We start from the raw sequence: 12,672 nt of genomic DNA, 5'->3' as shown, positions 1-12,672 counted from the left end.
CTCCTGTAATGGGACCTGTCACGGCACATGCCTCACAGGGAGGAATGGTTACTCCAGGTCCCTAGCACAGCTGGCCCAGAAATGTCTTCCAAACAGGGGGCAAGTGCTTTGGGAGTGATGCTCCCCAAGCCCTAGGAATCCCTGCTCTTGCTCCAGTACAGAGTCACTAAAGGGCCCTCCAGTAGGTTCACCTCGTTCCTCCAGGACTTTAACACGGCCCCCAGTTGTCCCTGATTCCAATGTTAAGACTGTGGTTCCCAGCCCCAGGCGCGCTGTCACAGAGGCAGCACCTTAGCACCTACTTACTGCCTGAATTGTCTCTTCTGCCCCTGGTGGATCATGGGGCCACATGGCTCACAGCATTCACGTAGGTTCTGTAGGATGGTAACTTCTCTCCCCTGTTGACTTTGGTGGTCAAAGTCAATATACCCTGAACTGTATTCTCCTAGAGGTGACTTACTGTCAATCCTTGGTCTAGGGGTGGTCACCCTGGGGGTGTGGCAAGTTACAGCTGAGTCCATTCCCAGGTTGTGTCCCTGTCACTGTCAATTGTGCGGACTCTTCAGCAGTGTGGAGTTCTCCCAGTTAAGATCCTCAATGTTTCATTTTTTTGCAGAGCCTGTGTCTCTTGGGGGTGATGTTCCTTCCGTCATCCGTGTGTGTATTCATTTGCTCAAGTCTGTGCTGATTCCTAGCCCATTCATTTCTTTTCCTTTCATCTCTGTTCTTTTTTGTGTTTTGCTTCAACCTGCAATTATTCTGTCTTTGCTTTTGAGGGAATAAAGCCTACACCACAGTGTGACTTAGAAGCCGACTGAGTGGACTCCAAGCAGCCTTGCTTACCTGCTTTTATTCCTCAGTCCTAAGTGTGGAGGATGGGGTCTGTTCACAGGTTTACTGGGATTATAAGTAGGTTTCACCTCAAAATTAGGTGGGCAATTTGGGGCCATGTGTTAGTCCAGAGAAGGGGACTCCAAGGTGGATAATAAAACATGATTTTGTTTGATAGTTGGGGCAAGATTGCTGAGGAGGCTGCCAAATGGTGGAGACATCAAGCTGGGACAGGAATGATCTAAACCTCACTGTGGTCACTCGTGTATTTTTTCTCTTTTCTCTCCCTCTTCATTTTCATTTGATATGTTAACCCTTGTAACGCTATCATTTCCTCGTGCCTACCTTCATCTTCCATCACTCTTCATTTTTCCATCCTGAGATTTGTTGTGTCTGGGTTGTCAGAGACGTTTCCTATGTCCTGAGTCCCATAGCCTTCTTTGCCAGTCCCCACGCCACATCCCCAGCTGTGTGTCCTCTCGCTTCACCTTGGCCGCACCGCGCACCTGCTCCTGCCTCTGCCTGTGCTAGGCGTCTTGGTTGACCATCTCCTTTCTTACCCCTCATTTTTGCCTTTTAGAGTTTCTCTATCTTACCGCAAACTCCTGTCTTGTCATTACCAGATCATTTCTCCTTTTCATCATTGGGAAAATGCAAAATGCAAAGGTGTCTATCACGTCATATCCAAAAGTGACAGAGTAGACTTTCCTTAGCTTAAGCTAACAGTAATGGCTTCCCGTTTTATGTTTTGTGCATTGTCTCATTTCCTCTTTAGGTAGGGAATATATTCCCATTTGAAAGATGAGGAAATCAAGCTAAGAGAGACAATAATCAAGATCACACAAGTTAAGTAAATGGTAGAGCTTGGCATGTCTCATGCCAGAGCCTCCATTCTGCTCTTAAACCATGTACCTTCCCGTTTGAGCAGGAATGAAACATCACATTTGCCAGGCAAGGGAGAAAGATTTCACGGCCTTGAAGACCCTTCCATGCCAGCATTCATGGGATGCTGTGAGCTTCTGTAGGATGGTGACCTCTTTTCCCTGAGGTTGACTTTGGTGATCAAACTCTGAACTGTATTCTCCTAGAGGTGACTTAGTGTCAATCCTTGGACTGTGGGTGGTCACCCTGGGGGTGTGGCAAGTTACAACTGAGTTCATTCCCAGATTGTGTCTTTGTCTCTGTCAATTGTGTGGACTCTTCAGCAGTGTGAGTTCTCCCAGTTAAGATTCTCAATGTTTTGTTTTTTGCAGAGCCTGTGTCATCTTGGGGGTGATATTCCTTCTGTCATCCATATGTATAGTGGTCAAAGCCATCCATGACCTCTCAACGAGGCTGCTCCCGGAAGTGGTAAGGTCCTCCTTCTTCCTTAACAGTCCTTCCTGCCAGTGCTGGACCCCGGGCTGCCTCTCACCGCAGGGTTCCTGGGGGGAGTTGGGCACGTTGAGAGGGAACAGACAACATTTTGGGGGGTCAGAAGAACTTGTTGCAGGGATGCGAATGACCTGGTGGAGAGAAACACTGGGCAAGGCGAAGACACTCCAGATAGGTGAGCTAGGACTGGGTACTGTGTGCCTCTCCTTAGCTATTTTCACTATTTTTAAAGCAAGATTTGTTTTGTTTTTGTAAACAGAAACTGGGTTATTTTTGTGAAGCAGAGTGATCCAATCTGTGTTGTTTGCATCTGTTGTTCTGTGTTCATTCAATGATCGTAGTATTAAGAATTATTTTCCTTTGCACCTCAATTCATGACATAAATCTATTCACGTTAGGTTTTCTGGTACACTTGACACTGGGATATTGAAACCAGAGGACACAAATTCATATTAAAATGTGTCTTTGACTACTTTGTCCTCTGGGTGAGAGTCATTACTGGCACTCTGATTCTTTTCCCTCCCTCCCCTTATGAGTGCTGAGAAAAATATTTTTACAGCCTCCTATCATGCAGTCTTCATGGCAGGCAACTGATTTGGTTACCAGGAGATGAAGATGCTGCCATTACAATAATTCTCTGTGTACAAGTTGCAGTGGAAATTTGAATGCAAAATCTGGTCTGTCCTCTTAGGATGTGATTTGATGTGAGCTTGGCTACATGCACCATCTGATATAAGACCAAAACGATTAGACCTTTAATTTTACTTTTGAAGGAAGATGTTAATCCTGGTTGGGGTGATGTATTGCATGTATGTGTGTGTATGTGTGTTTTTATAGGGAAGATGAACGTGAGGGGAGACATTCTCCTCCGTTTAGTAGAGGCATGAAAGTGGCTGCTTTAAGTTGTTTTTCTCCCTCCCTTGTAAATGATTAGAGTCATCCCTTCAATGATCCCCCAGGATTTTAACTGTTATTTGTCACCATAGTTGGCCAGTGCTTACTCTCTAACATCTCAGTGACAGGGAGGAAAAATGGATATGGGGATAGGAATGTACCTATTTGTAGTATTTAGTCTTTTTCAGAAGCAGAGATAGCTCGAGCAGATATTACCATTCATTACAGTCCTGTGCTCTTCAATCTCCTACTTACCAGTCTCCCTGGTTGCCTGGCATATGGGACTCTCACATCCTCCTCCTCCATCAGACTTACTAGCCTGCATTTCACTCAGTCAGAATCTGAACCTTAGGTAAAATATGACGGTGCCAAGTGTGATTATACATGTTAGATGTCAGTCAGGAAACATCTGTGTTTTATAGGCATTGCAAATAGGCCTCAACTCTGAGAAGTGTTTATTGGTGGGAATTTTCTGCACTATGCCAGTTGTCACATTCATTTATTTAGGCATTAAAAATTAATTTCCAGCAGGGCTCACGTGATAGGGAATGGCTGGCTGTGCTCACGGCCCTTGTAGTGGCTCTCCTTGTTATTCTCCCGACAGCTGAACCACTTTTAACTGAGAGCAATCTCTTATTATCCCACAGTGCAAAGATTCTTAAGAGAAGCAGCTCACCGACTTAAATTCCCTCTCAAGGTGTACATGTCCGACACCCAGCCTCACCTGGGTTCAGAGACGCTGAAGATTCTGGGGTTGTGCCTGTCCTTACAGAACCCATGCCCTCTGCACCGTTGATACATTGTATGGGATTGTAAACATTTATTTCACTTGTTTTTTTAAATTGACAATAATGATACATATTTTTGGGGTACATAGTGATGTTTTGATACATACTATGTAGAGTGATCAGATTAGGGTAATTAGTGAATTAGCATATCCATTATCGCAAACATTTATTATTTCTGTGTTGGGAACATTCGATATCCCCCTTCTAGCTATATAATATGTTATATATTATAGAATTATAACCTATATAATATATTATCGTTTAGTCATCCTGTAATGGTTTAGAACACTAGAAGTTACTCCTCCTATCTAGCTGTCATTTTGTTTCCTTTAACAAGTCCCTCCCTTCCCTCTCTGGTATCCTCTGTTTTGCTTTTACCTTTACACAATCACCTTTTTCTGGCTGGCACATGAATGAGAACAGATGATGCTTGTCTTCATGTGTCTGGCTTATCTCACTTAACATAATGACCTCCAGTTCCATCTGTGTTGTAGTGAATGACAGGATTTCACCCTTTTTTATGGCGGAATTGTATTCCATTGTGTATATATGCCATATTTTCTTTATCCATTCATCTATTGTTGGTGTGGGATTTAAAAATCACACCCGTTTATGGTCATCTCGTCAGAACTCTGGAGAAGCGATACAAGATGGTTTTGCTGGTGGTTTTGTTTAAGCCTTCAGAGTTGTTAACTAGGGAGCTTTCAAGCTGTGTGAGCTCCTGTCCCCAGAGGGGAAGGCCCCCTCCTCGGCTGAGGGCTGAGTGGCCCATGGGGCCAGGTAAATGCTGCCAGGTGGTGGCTGGCCGTGTCTCCATCCTGGGTCTTCTTGTTCCCTTGCTCTACGCTAGAGGTTTATAGAAGCTAACAGGTGACAGCCAGGCCCCCGACCTCTGGCCTGCAGTAATCCAAAATGTGCATTTGTGCACAATGCTTCATCTCAAATAGGAGTCACAAACTCAAATGCCTGTAAGCCAGCTCTGAAGCAAAAATAGGAGAAACTGGCCGGGTCTGTGGCAACTGAGGTGTGCGTGTCTGGATGAAGGGCCTGGTCTCCTCTGGAGATGTCATGCTGGAATGTGGGCCATACGGAAGACTCATCAGCAGGTCTTCCGAGTGTTAAAGACGAAGTGGAAACCTGTGTTTAATGTGAGTCAATTGGCAACTAATTAAACATTTTTGAAAACTCTGGTTGAGAGTGGGTGGATAATTTCACGCAGGTTAAATAAAGTGTGCCTCCGGGTTGCACACGAGGAGTTTGCTGCTTCTGCAGAAACCAGGCTGTGAGGGTAGGATCTGGGCGAAACCAGGGAGACTGGTGCTTACGGTCTCCGCGTCACAGACTTAGCTCCGAGTGACACCTCCCCCTTAGTCTCAGCTGCAGAACTGCGTTTTATGTGAGATTTCTGTCCAGTTGTGACTGTAGATTCTGTCAGAAACAGTGTCTTCCCTTCCCCAGCCCTGTTCCCTTGGCAGCCTTCTTTTCGATTTTGCTGCACAGTGCTCAGAGTGGGAATAATTGCAGGAATGGGTAAGTTTTGAGTAAGAGAGCTGTGCAATTGGAATTTCCCAACTGTGAAGTTGGTTGACTCTGAGCCTCAGTGTTGTTTCCTGCCCCTCAGGGTTTTGCTGGAGCAATCAGGCCGGCTGGCTCTCTGGGGACCTGGAACAGGACCTGGGGACTCTGCTCCAGGGCTGTGTGGGCAAATGGCCTCAGGCTGCTGCCTCTCAACCTGCAGGTGGTTCATGAAACAGATCCACAGAGCCGTCTCTGAAACTGCAGTTCTGGAGCCGGGACGTGTGTGGCCTGTGCCACGATGGTAGTAATAGTGCTTTCTTTTTACTAATAGGCTGCTTTATTTTTGTTTATTTTAGCATGAAAGGATAGTTTTAATTAAAATAAGCAGGTTCCAGAAATCCATGACACTACTGACCCTCTGCCTCCCGGACTGCATCTTTTTATTTTTTTATTATTATTTTTATTTATTTGTTTATTTATTTATTTTCATGTTCTCATTCTTTCTTTCTTTCTTTCTTTTTTATTATTATACTTTAAGTTCTAGGGTACATGTGCATAACGTGCAGGTTTGTTACATATGTATACTTGTGCCATGTTGGTGTGCTGCACCCATCAACTCGTCAGCACCCATCAATTCATCATTTATATCAGGTATAACTCCCCACCCATGCAATCCCTCCCCCCTCTCCCCCCCATGATAGGCCCCTGTGTGTGATGTTCCCCTTCCCGAGTCCAAGTGAGCTCATTGTTCAGTTCCCACCTATGAGTAAGAACATGCGGTGTTTGGTTTTCTGTTCTTGTGATAGTTTGCTAAGAATGATGGTTTCCAGCTGCATCCGTGTCCCTACAAAGGACGCAAACTCATTCTTTTTTATGGCTGCATAGTATTCCATGGTGTATATGTGCCACATTTTCTTAATCCAGTCTGTCACAGATGGACATTTGGGTTGATTCCAAGTCTTTGCTATTGTGAATAGTGCCACAATAAACATACGTGTGCATGTGTCTTTATAGCAGCATGATTTATAATCCTTGGGTATATACCCAGTAGTGGGATGGCTGGGTCATATGGTACATCTAGTTCTAGATCCTTGAGGAATTGCCATACTGTTTTCCATAATGGTTGAACTAGTTTACAATCCCACCAACAGTGTAAAAGTGTTCCTATTTCTCCACATCCTCTCCAACACCTGTTGTTTCCTGACTTTTTAATGATTGCCATTCTAACTGGTGTGAGATGGTATCTCATTGTGGTTTTGATTTGCATTTCTCTGATGGCGAGTGATGATGAGCATTTTTTCATGTGTCTGTTGGCTGCATGAATGTCTTCTTTTGAGAAATGTCTGTTCATATCCTTTGCCCACTTTTTGATGGGGTTGTTTGTTTTCTTCTTGTATATTTGTTTGAGTTCTTTGTAGATTCTGGATATTAGCCCTTTGTCAGATGAGTAGATTGCAAAACTTTTCTCCCATTCTGTAGGTTGCCTGTTTACTCTGATGGTAGTTTCTTTTGCTGTGCAGAAGCTCTTTAGTTTAATGAGATCCCATTTGTCAATTTTGGCTTTTGCTGCCGTTGCTTTTGGTGTTTTAGACATGAAGTCCTTGCCCATGCCTATGTCCTGAATGGTACTACCTAGGTTTTCTTCTAGGGTTTTTATGGTATTAGGTCTAACATTTAAGTCTCTAATCCATCTTGAACAAACCACTGCTCAGTGAAATAAAATAGGACACAAACAAATGGAAGAACATACCATGCTCATGGATAGGAAGAATCAATATCGTGAAAATGGCCATATTGCCCAAGGTTATTTATAGATTCAATGCCATCCCCATCAAGCTACCAATGGGTTTTCTTCACAGAATTGGAAAAAACTGCTTTAAAGTTCATATGGAACCAAAAAAGAGCCCGCATTGCCAAGACAATCCTAAGTCAAAAGGACAAAGCTGGAGGCATCACACTACCTGACTTCAAACTATACTACAAGGCTTCAGTAACCAAAACAGCATGGTACTGGTACCAAAACAGAGATATAGACCAATGGAACAGAACAGAGTCCTCAGAAATAATACCACACATCTACAGCCATCTGATCTTTGAGAAACCTGAGAGAAACAAGAAATGGGGAAAGGATTCCCTATTTAATAAATGGTGCTGGGAAAATTGGCTAGCCATAAGCAGAAAGCTGAAACTGGATCCTTTCCTTACTCCTTATACGGACTGCATCTTTTTAATTTAGTTATTGTTATTTTTTTAATTAACAAGTAAAAATAGTATATGATGTCTTAACCATTCCACAGTGATGCGTATATTAATATGGGTTGTTTTAAAAGCAGTATCTTGCTCTTCCTGTTTTCACCCCACCAGTCACGCCTGGCTGTGGTAAGAAGGGGCAGGTGGTGAGCTTCTCCTTTCCTCGAGGACCCAGGGGCTCTGAAAGCTGAAGAGATCTTCCTGAGGTCGTCAGCTGGGTGGTAGCAGAGCCTGGATTAGAACCTGGTCTCCTCGTCCAGGGCTGTCTTGGCCCTGGCCTATGCGGCCTTTAGGACCCTGCTGCCCATTGGCATTTTGGCTCCGGCCTCCCGTCTGTCTGCTCCCCACACTCCTGAGGGCAGCACTGCCGAGGGCTGTCCCAAAGTGGAAGGATGTGCAGGCCCCCAGCTGGCCCTCCTGTTCCCAGCCTTTCTGGCTGCTCCTGCCACCTATCCCCCTTTCCACAGGGCCCCTTCGTTCTGTGCTGCTGACTGGGTGGGGGGGTGGGGGGGGCAGTGCCTTGTCTCTTGAAAGCCCACATGCCAACCGGGTGCAGTGGCTCATGCCTGTAATCCCAGCACTTTGGGAGGCCGAGGCAGACAGATCACCTGAGGCCAGGAGTTCAAGACCAGCCTGGCTAACATGGTGAAACCCCGTTTCTGCTAAAAATACAAAAAAAAAAAAAAAAAATTAGCCAGGCTTGGTGGTGAATGCCTGTAATCCCAGCTACTCAGGAGGCTGAGGCGGAAGAATCACTTGAACCAGATTACACTCCAGCCTGGGTGACAGAGCAAGACTCCATCTCCCAAAAAAAAAAAAAAAAAAAAACAACAACCGAAAGAAAGCCCACATGCAAGTGCACCAGGCGTCGGTGGAGGCTGCAGCAGGACAGTGTGGGGTGAGGGGAGGGTAGGATGTGTGAGGTACATGGAGGGTGGTGCTGGAGTGAAGCTGCTGAGCCTGAGGGAGGGCTTGGGCGTGGGTGCACCTGCCCAAGGTGTGGCACTCTCTGCCTCTTCTTACCTGTGTGACCGCATGCAAGTGATGCCGTCACCCTGACCCTGGGTCTCCTCTTAGGTAAAATGTAGATGGCACCTCCGTCCAAGGCTTATGATAAGAATCAGATGAACAGTTCGTTAGGAGAATCGGCAGTAGAGGACAGCCCTTCTGTGGCGGCGGCTGCTCTTCTGCCTTTGGAAGTTTCTGAATTGCTAATCAAGTTGCCCCAGATAGTGTCCAGAGGTCATTTCAGACTCGGCTCCTGAGCACCATCTCAACATGTCCAGTTGTGGCTTCTCTGATGCTTGGCCTTGTGGGGTCCCTGGATGGAGCTTGTATTGCTCTCTCTTGGGCTTCAGGCAGCTGCAGCTCTCTGTGGGTCAGTGTCCTGGGGAATGCTGAACACACCATTGGAAGACCTGAGCTCTAGGCCTAACCCACCCCTCCCTGGCCAAGTGACTTTTAGCAAATCACTCTTCTTCTCTGAGCAAGTTTCCTCATGACGACAATGGACACAGTACCCACTACTCCACAACAGAACTGTGAGGAGCAAATGATGTGATAATGAGTGTAGAAATGCTTTATAAGGGTCACACGCTTTACAAAGGAGGAAGATGATACTGTTTCTGAAGCCAAGGTTCTAGGAGTCCTGTCCTTGCCCTTGAACTGTCTCTGTGTCCTAATCGATGACCAGCTCATTAGCGCCCTTTGCCTTGAGTGGACCGTGACCTCCTCACCTTGGGCTCTTGGCCAGTGTCTGGGCCCCGGCTCCTTAAGTGGTCATGTGGCAATAATGCTGATTATCATTATAATTACAGTAATAAACAGTCACATGTTGGCAATAAATAATACATGACCATATGTTGATACTAATAATTGCTACCATTTGATTGCTCATCTCCAGACCAACCCTCTGTCTAGGCACTTGGGATTCAGAGTCAAATAGCAATAATGCCTAGAGTTTTTGCATTGCACTGCAAAGCCCTTCTTAGAGGACTTGGCTTTTGCTCCCAGGGAGCTCAGTTGGGGAGAGACTCATTAGCTGCTGCATTAAATATATAGTGATAACAGCTATAATAGACACGATCACGTGAGAACGCAGAGGAGCTTTTTTGTCAAGCCTGGAGTAGGGGGAGGTATGTGGGGACCTTCCCCAGTAAGCAGACACTCCATGAGACATATGAAGGAAGGGAGGTTGTGGGCAAGGCAGGCGCCTTGTGGGAGGAGGTGCAGGAAGGGGAGGCGCTTCCAGGCAGAGCTGCAGAGAAGGCCACAGGGTCTGTGTGCACCTGTGGTCTCTGTCATACTTTTGTGTCCTGTTTACATGAGAGTCTCTGGGTAGAAAGAGGAAGGAATAGGGAGAGCAAAGGAGGAGGGAAAAGGAAGAAAGGAAAAATGACTTTGTGTTGTAAGTCAGAAATGATGCTTAGCAAAATTTTGTTTTCTCTGTCTTAATTAGTAAGGTTCCCCTTCCAAGTTCTCCTTGTCTGTCTCCTCCCTGAGTTTTTGCCTGAAATTCCTTCCCATTCACTAGAACCAAGCAGCTTCCCTCCAGCGATAAAAGGGGCCCCTTTCAGTTGTTCGTTTCCCTGCAGTAGTTAGCGTCATTTGGTCTCCAGTCCCCGTGGATTGTGGCTCGGGCAAGGTGGCCTTTTCTGTTCACTGGTGCATCCATTCAACACGTGTTTCCTGGTGCGTCGTGCTCTTGAGGCCAGGCTGGCTCTGCCGGACCTGTGGAGGTCGCTGGTGTTCCTGCAGGAGCCTCAGATGGGATTCCACGCTCCTAAGCAAAACTGGAAATAGAACTCTTGTCAAAGATATGTTAGGTTTGGGGCCGGGTATGGTGGCTCACATCTGTAATCCCAGCACTTTGGGAGTCTGAGGCGGGCAGATCACTTGAGGTCAGGAGTTTGAGACCAGCCTGGCCAATATGGTGAAACCACGTTCCTACTAAAAATACAAAAATTAGCTGGCGTGGTGGCAGGCACCTGTAATCTCAGCTACTTGGGAGGCTGAGGCAGGAGAATCGGTTGAACCCCAGAGGTGGAGGTTGCAGTGAGCCAAGATTGTGCCATTGCACTCCAGCCTGGGTGACAGAGCAAGACTCCATCTCAAAAAAAAAAAAAAAAAAAAAAAAAAAGATATTTAAGGCTTGGATTTTGTGAAATTACAACAAATTTTGTTATAGATCTAACCAACTTCTATTCATAGTTGGTGAATCGGGGAATCCTCCATTCTGTAACATGGGATGGGAGCTTCCTGGGGCAATGGCAGAAGAGTGGGCTTCATGCGGTGGGAACAAGGAAACAAAAATAGAAGAAAAGCAGACTGGTTAACATTGGGTTACTTTAAATTACTTTTTTTGTATGAATTATAGCAGAGGGGACTTTCTTGTGACACTCACTTAGGTAGACTGGAATCTTCCATTTTCAGGAAAAAATAGTCTGTTTTGGGATCTGTCTGCTTCCTGAAAGTTTCAGTTTGATTATGTGGCATTTAGCATGAGCGACTCCATTCTGGTTTGGTCTGGTCTGTTGGGGCCTAGTGCAGGAGCTCAGGCCAAAGCAGTGGCCTTTCAGAATTTTGTGTAACGATTTGGAAGCCCCAGCCAAGAACTTTTCTCAGGGATTTCCCACCTGCAGCGGGGACTGTGATTCTTTCATCGCAGGCTTCTGTATATGCACCGTGCTCAGCATTCAGCCTATAGCTTGGCGTGTCAGGAGTGATTGATATGTTCTTCAGCCATTTATTATCACGCGCTCAGTGAGTTTTGCCTTGAGGAGGATGGAGACAGCCTCGCCTGCCTTCTCCCCACACCCTTGGCTTCAGTACAGCGTGCCATTTGTCCTCTCACTCATCCTTCCCTCCCACTCAGGACCTCTCCTCTCCCAGCCTGAACTCTCTGAGCTCCCTCCTCCTTTCCTCCTTGGAAATGTGGCTTCTGCACGCATGCCTTCTTTTTCAGTGTCTCCTAGCCACTTGTGGCCAAGCCACCTTCCCAGGTATTGACTTCCAGCCCCTTCCCTGACTTTGCCACTCGTGAAAGTGATCTCTGAAGACACTCATCCTTTCCTTTGCCTCCCTTTTGACACATCCAAGTTCAATCCCCGCCTTCCCCCAGCCTGCCTTGGCAGTAGATTCTTCATGGCATCCCTTTGGAGGCAGGAAACGTTTAACAGACAGACGGAGGGAGAACCTGGGCAGCAGCAGTAAAGGGGACGCCCACGTGAACGGTGTCCCAGGATTGCTGCCCACGCAGTCAGTGTGTCTGCCGCAGGTCTTCTGAAGCAAGTGCCTCACCCGTGGGAGTGAGTTCCTGAGGGTTCTCTTGGCACCAGTGGGTGCCTGGGGGCCCCGGTGCATAGAGGTTAAGGATGCCCAGGAGAAAGCCCAACCCTGCCACGTCCTAACTGGCCATTTAATCTTTCTCTGCCTCAGCTTCTTTGTAACATGGAAATAATAATGGTAACTTCTGTGTAGGATGGTTAAGAAAATAAAAAGATGTAGCGAATGTGCTTAGCATATGACTATGAAAGGAATGTTGGCTTACATCATGGCCGTTGGGGTAGAGGAGAGGCTTCAAGCAGGTTGGTGGGCCTTTTGGCGCCTCTAGTTCTAGAAGATTAGGCTGTATTGAACAGTCCAGGAAAAGCCTTCGGGACGCTCTTCTCAGTTCAGGATGGGTGATGCTGCAGGCTCCTTCTTGAGCATCACGTATGATTCTGAGATCCGCCATCAGCAGTGGAAAGATTCATCCTCTAGTATGACATGCTGTCATGTGTAACTCTGAGTTTAATTTGGAGTTTTATTAATTAATAGTTTTTAAAAACAATCATATGTAGTAACAACCCTCAACATCTGCCCATTACCACCTCCTCAGCACAGCGCAGAGAAGCAGAAATCATTGTGCCAGACTGTCAGTGCCATCTTAACGCTTGTTACTCAAGACAAGATAGTTCCATTTCCTCAGCAAGACTGACCTTTTCATTTATCCTAGAGCAAGAACCTACCAACTTCT

At 46.1% G+C, this 12,672-nt stretch overlaps 1 protein-coding gene across 1 annotated transcript in view; it reads left to right on the top strand.

Moving 5' to 3' along the window:
* The window catches only part of TMEM163 (transmembrane protein 163), a 268,565-nt gene that overhangs the window by 217,430 nt on the left and 38,463 nt on the right, over positions 1-12,672 (top strand). Inside the window, exon 5 of the mRNA XM_023193762.2 lies at positions 2,085-2,181. Within this exon, the coding sequence (XP_023049530.1) occupies positions 2,085-2,181 (97 nt within the window). The remainder of the gene's footprint in view (positions 1-2,084; positions 2,182-12,672) is intronic.

Source organism: Piliocolobus tephrosceles, chromosome 11 (genome assembly GCF_002776525.5).
Source record: "Piliocolobus tephrosceles isolate RC106 chromosome 11, ASM277652v3, whole genome shotgun sequence".
Taxonomy (NCBI): domain Eukaryota; kingdom Metazoa; phylum Chordata; class Mammalia; order Primates; family Cercopithecidae; genus Piliocolobus; species Piliocolobus tephrosceles.
This window is presented reverse-complemented; position numbering and strand designations above follow the sequence as displayed.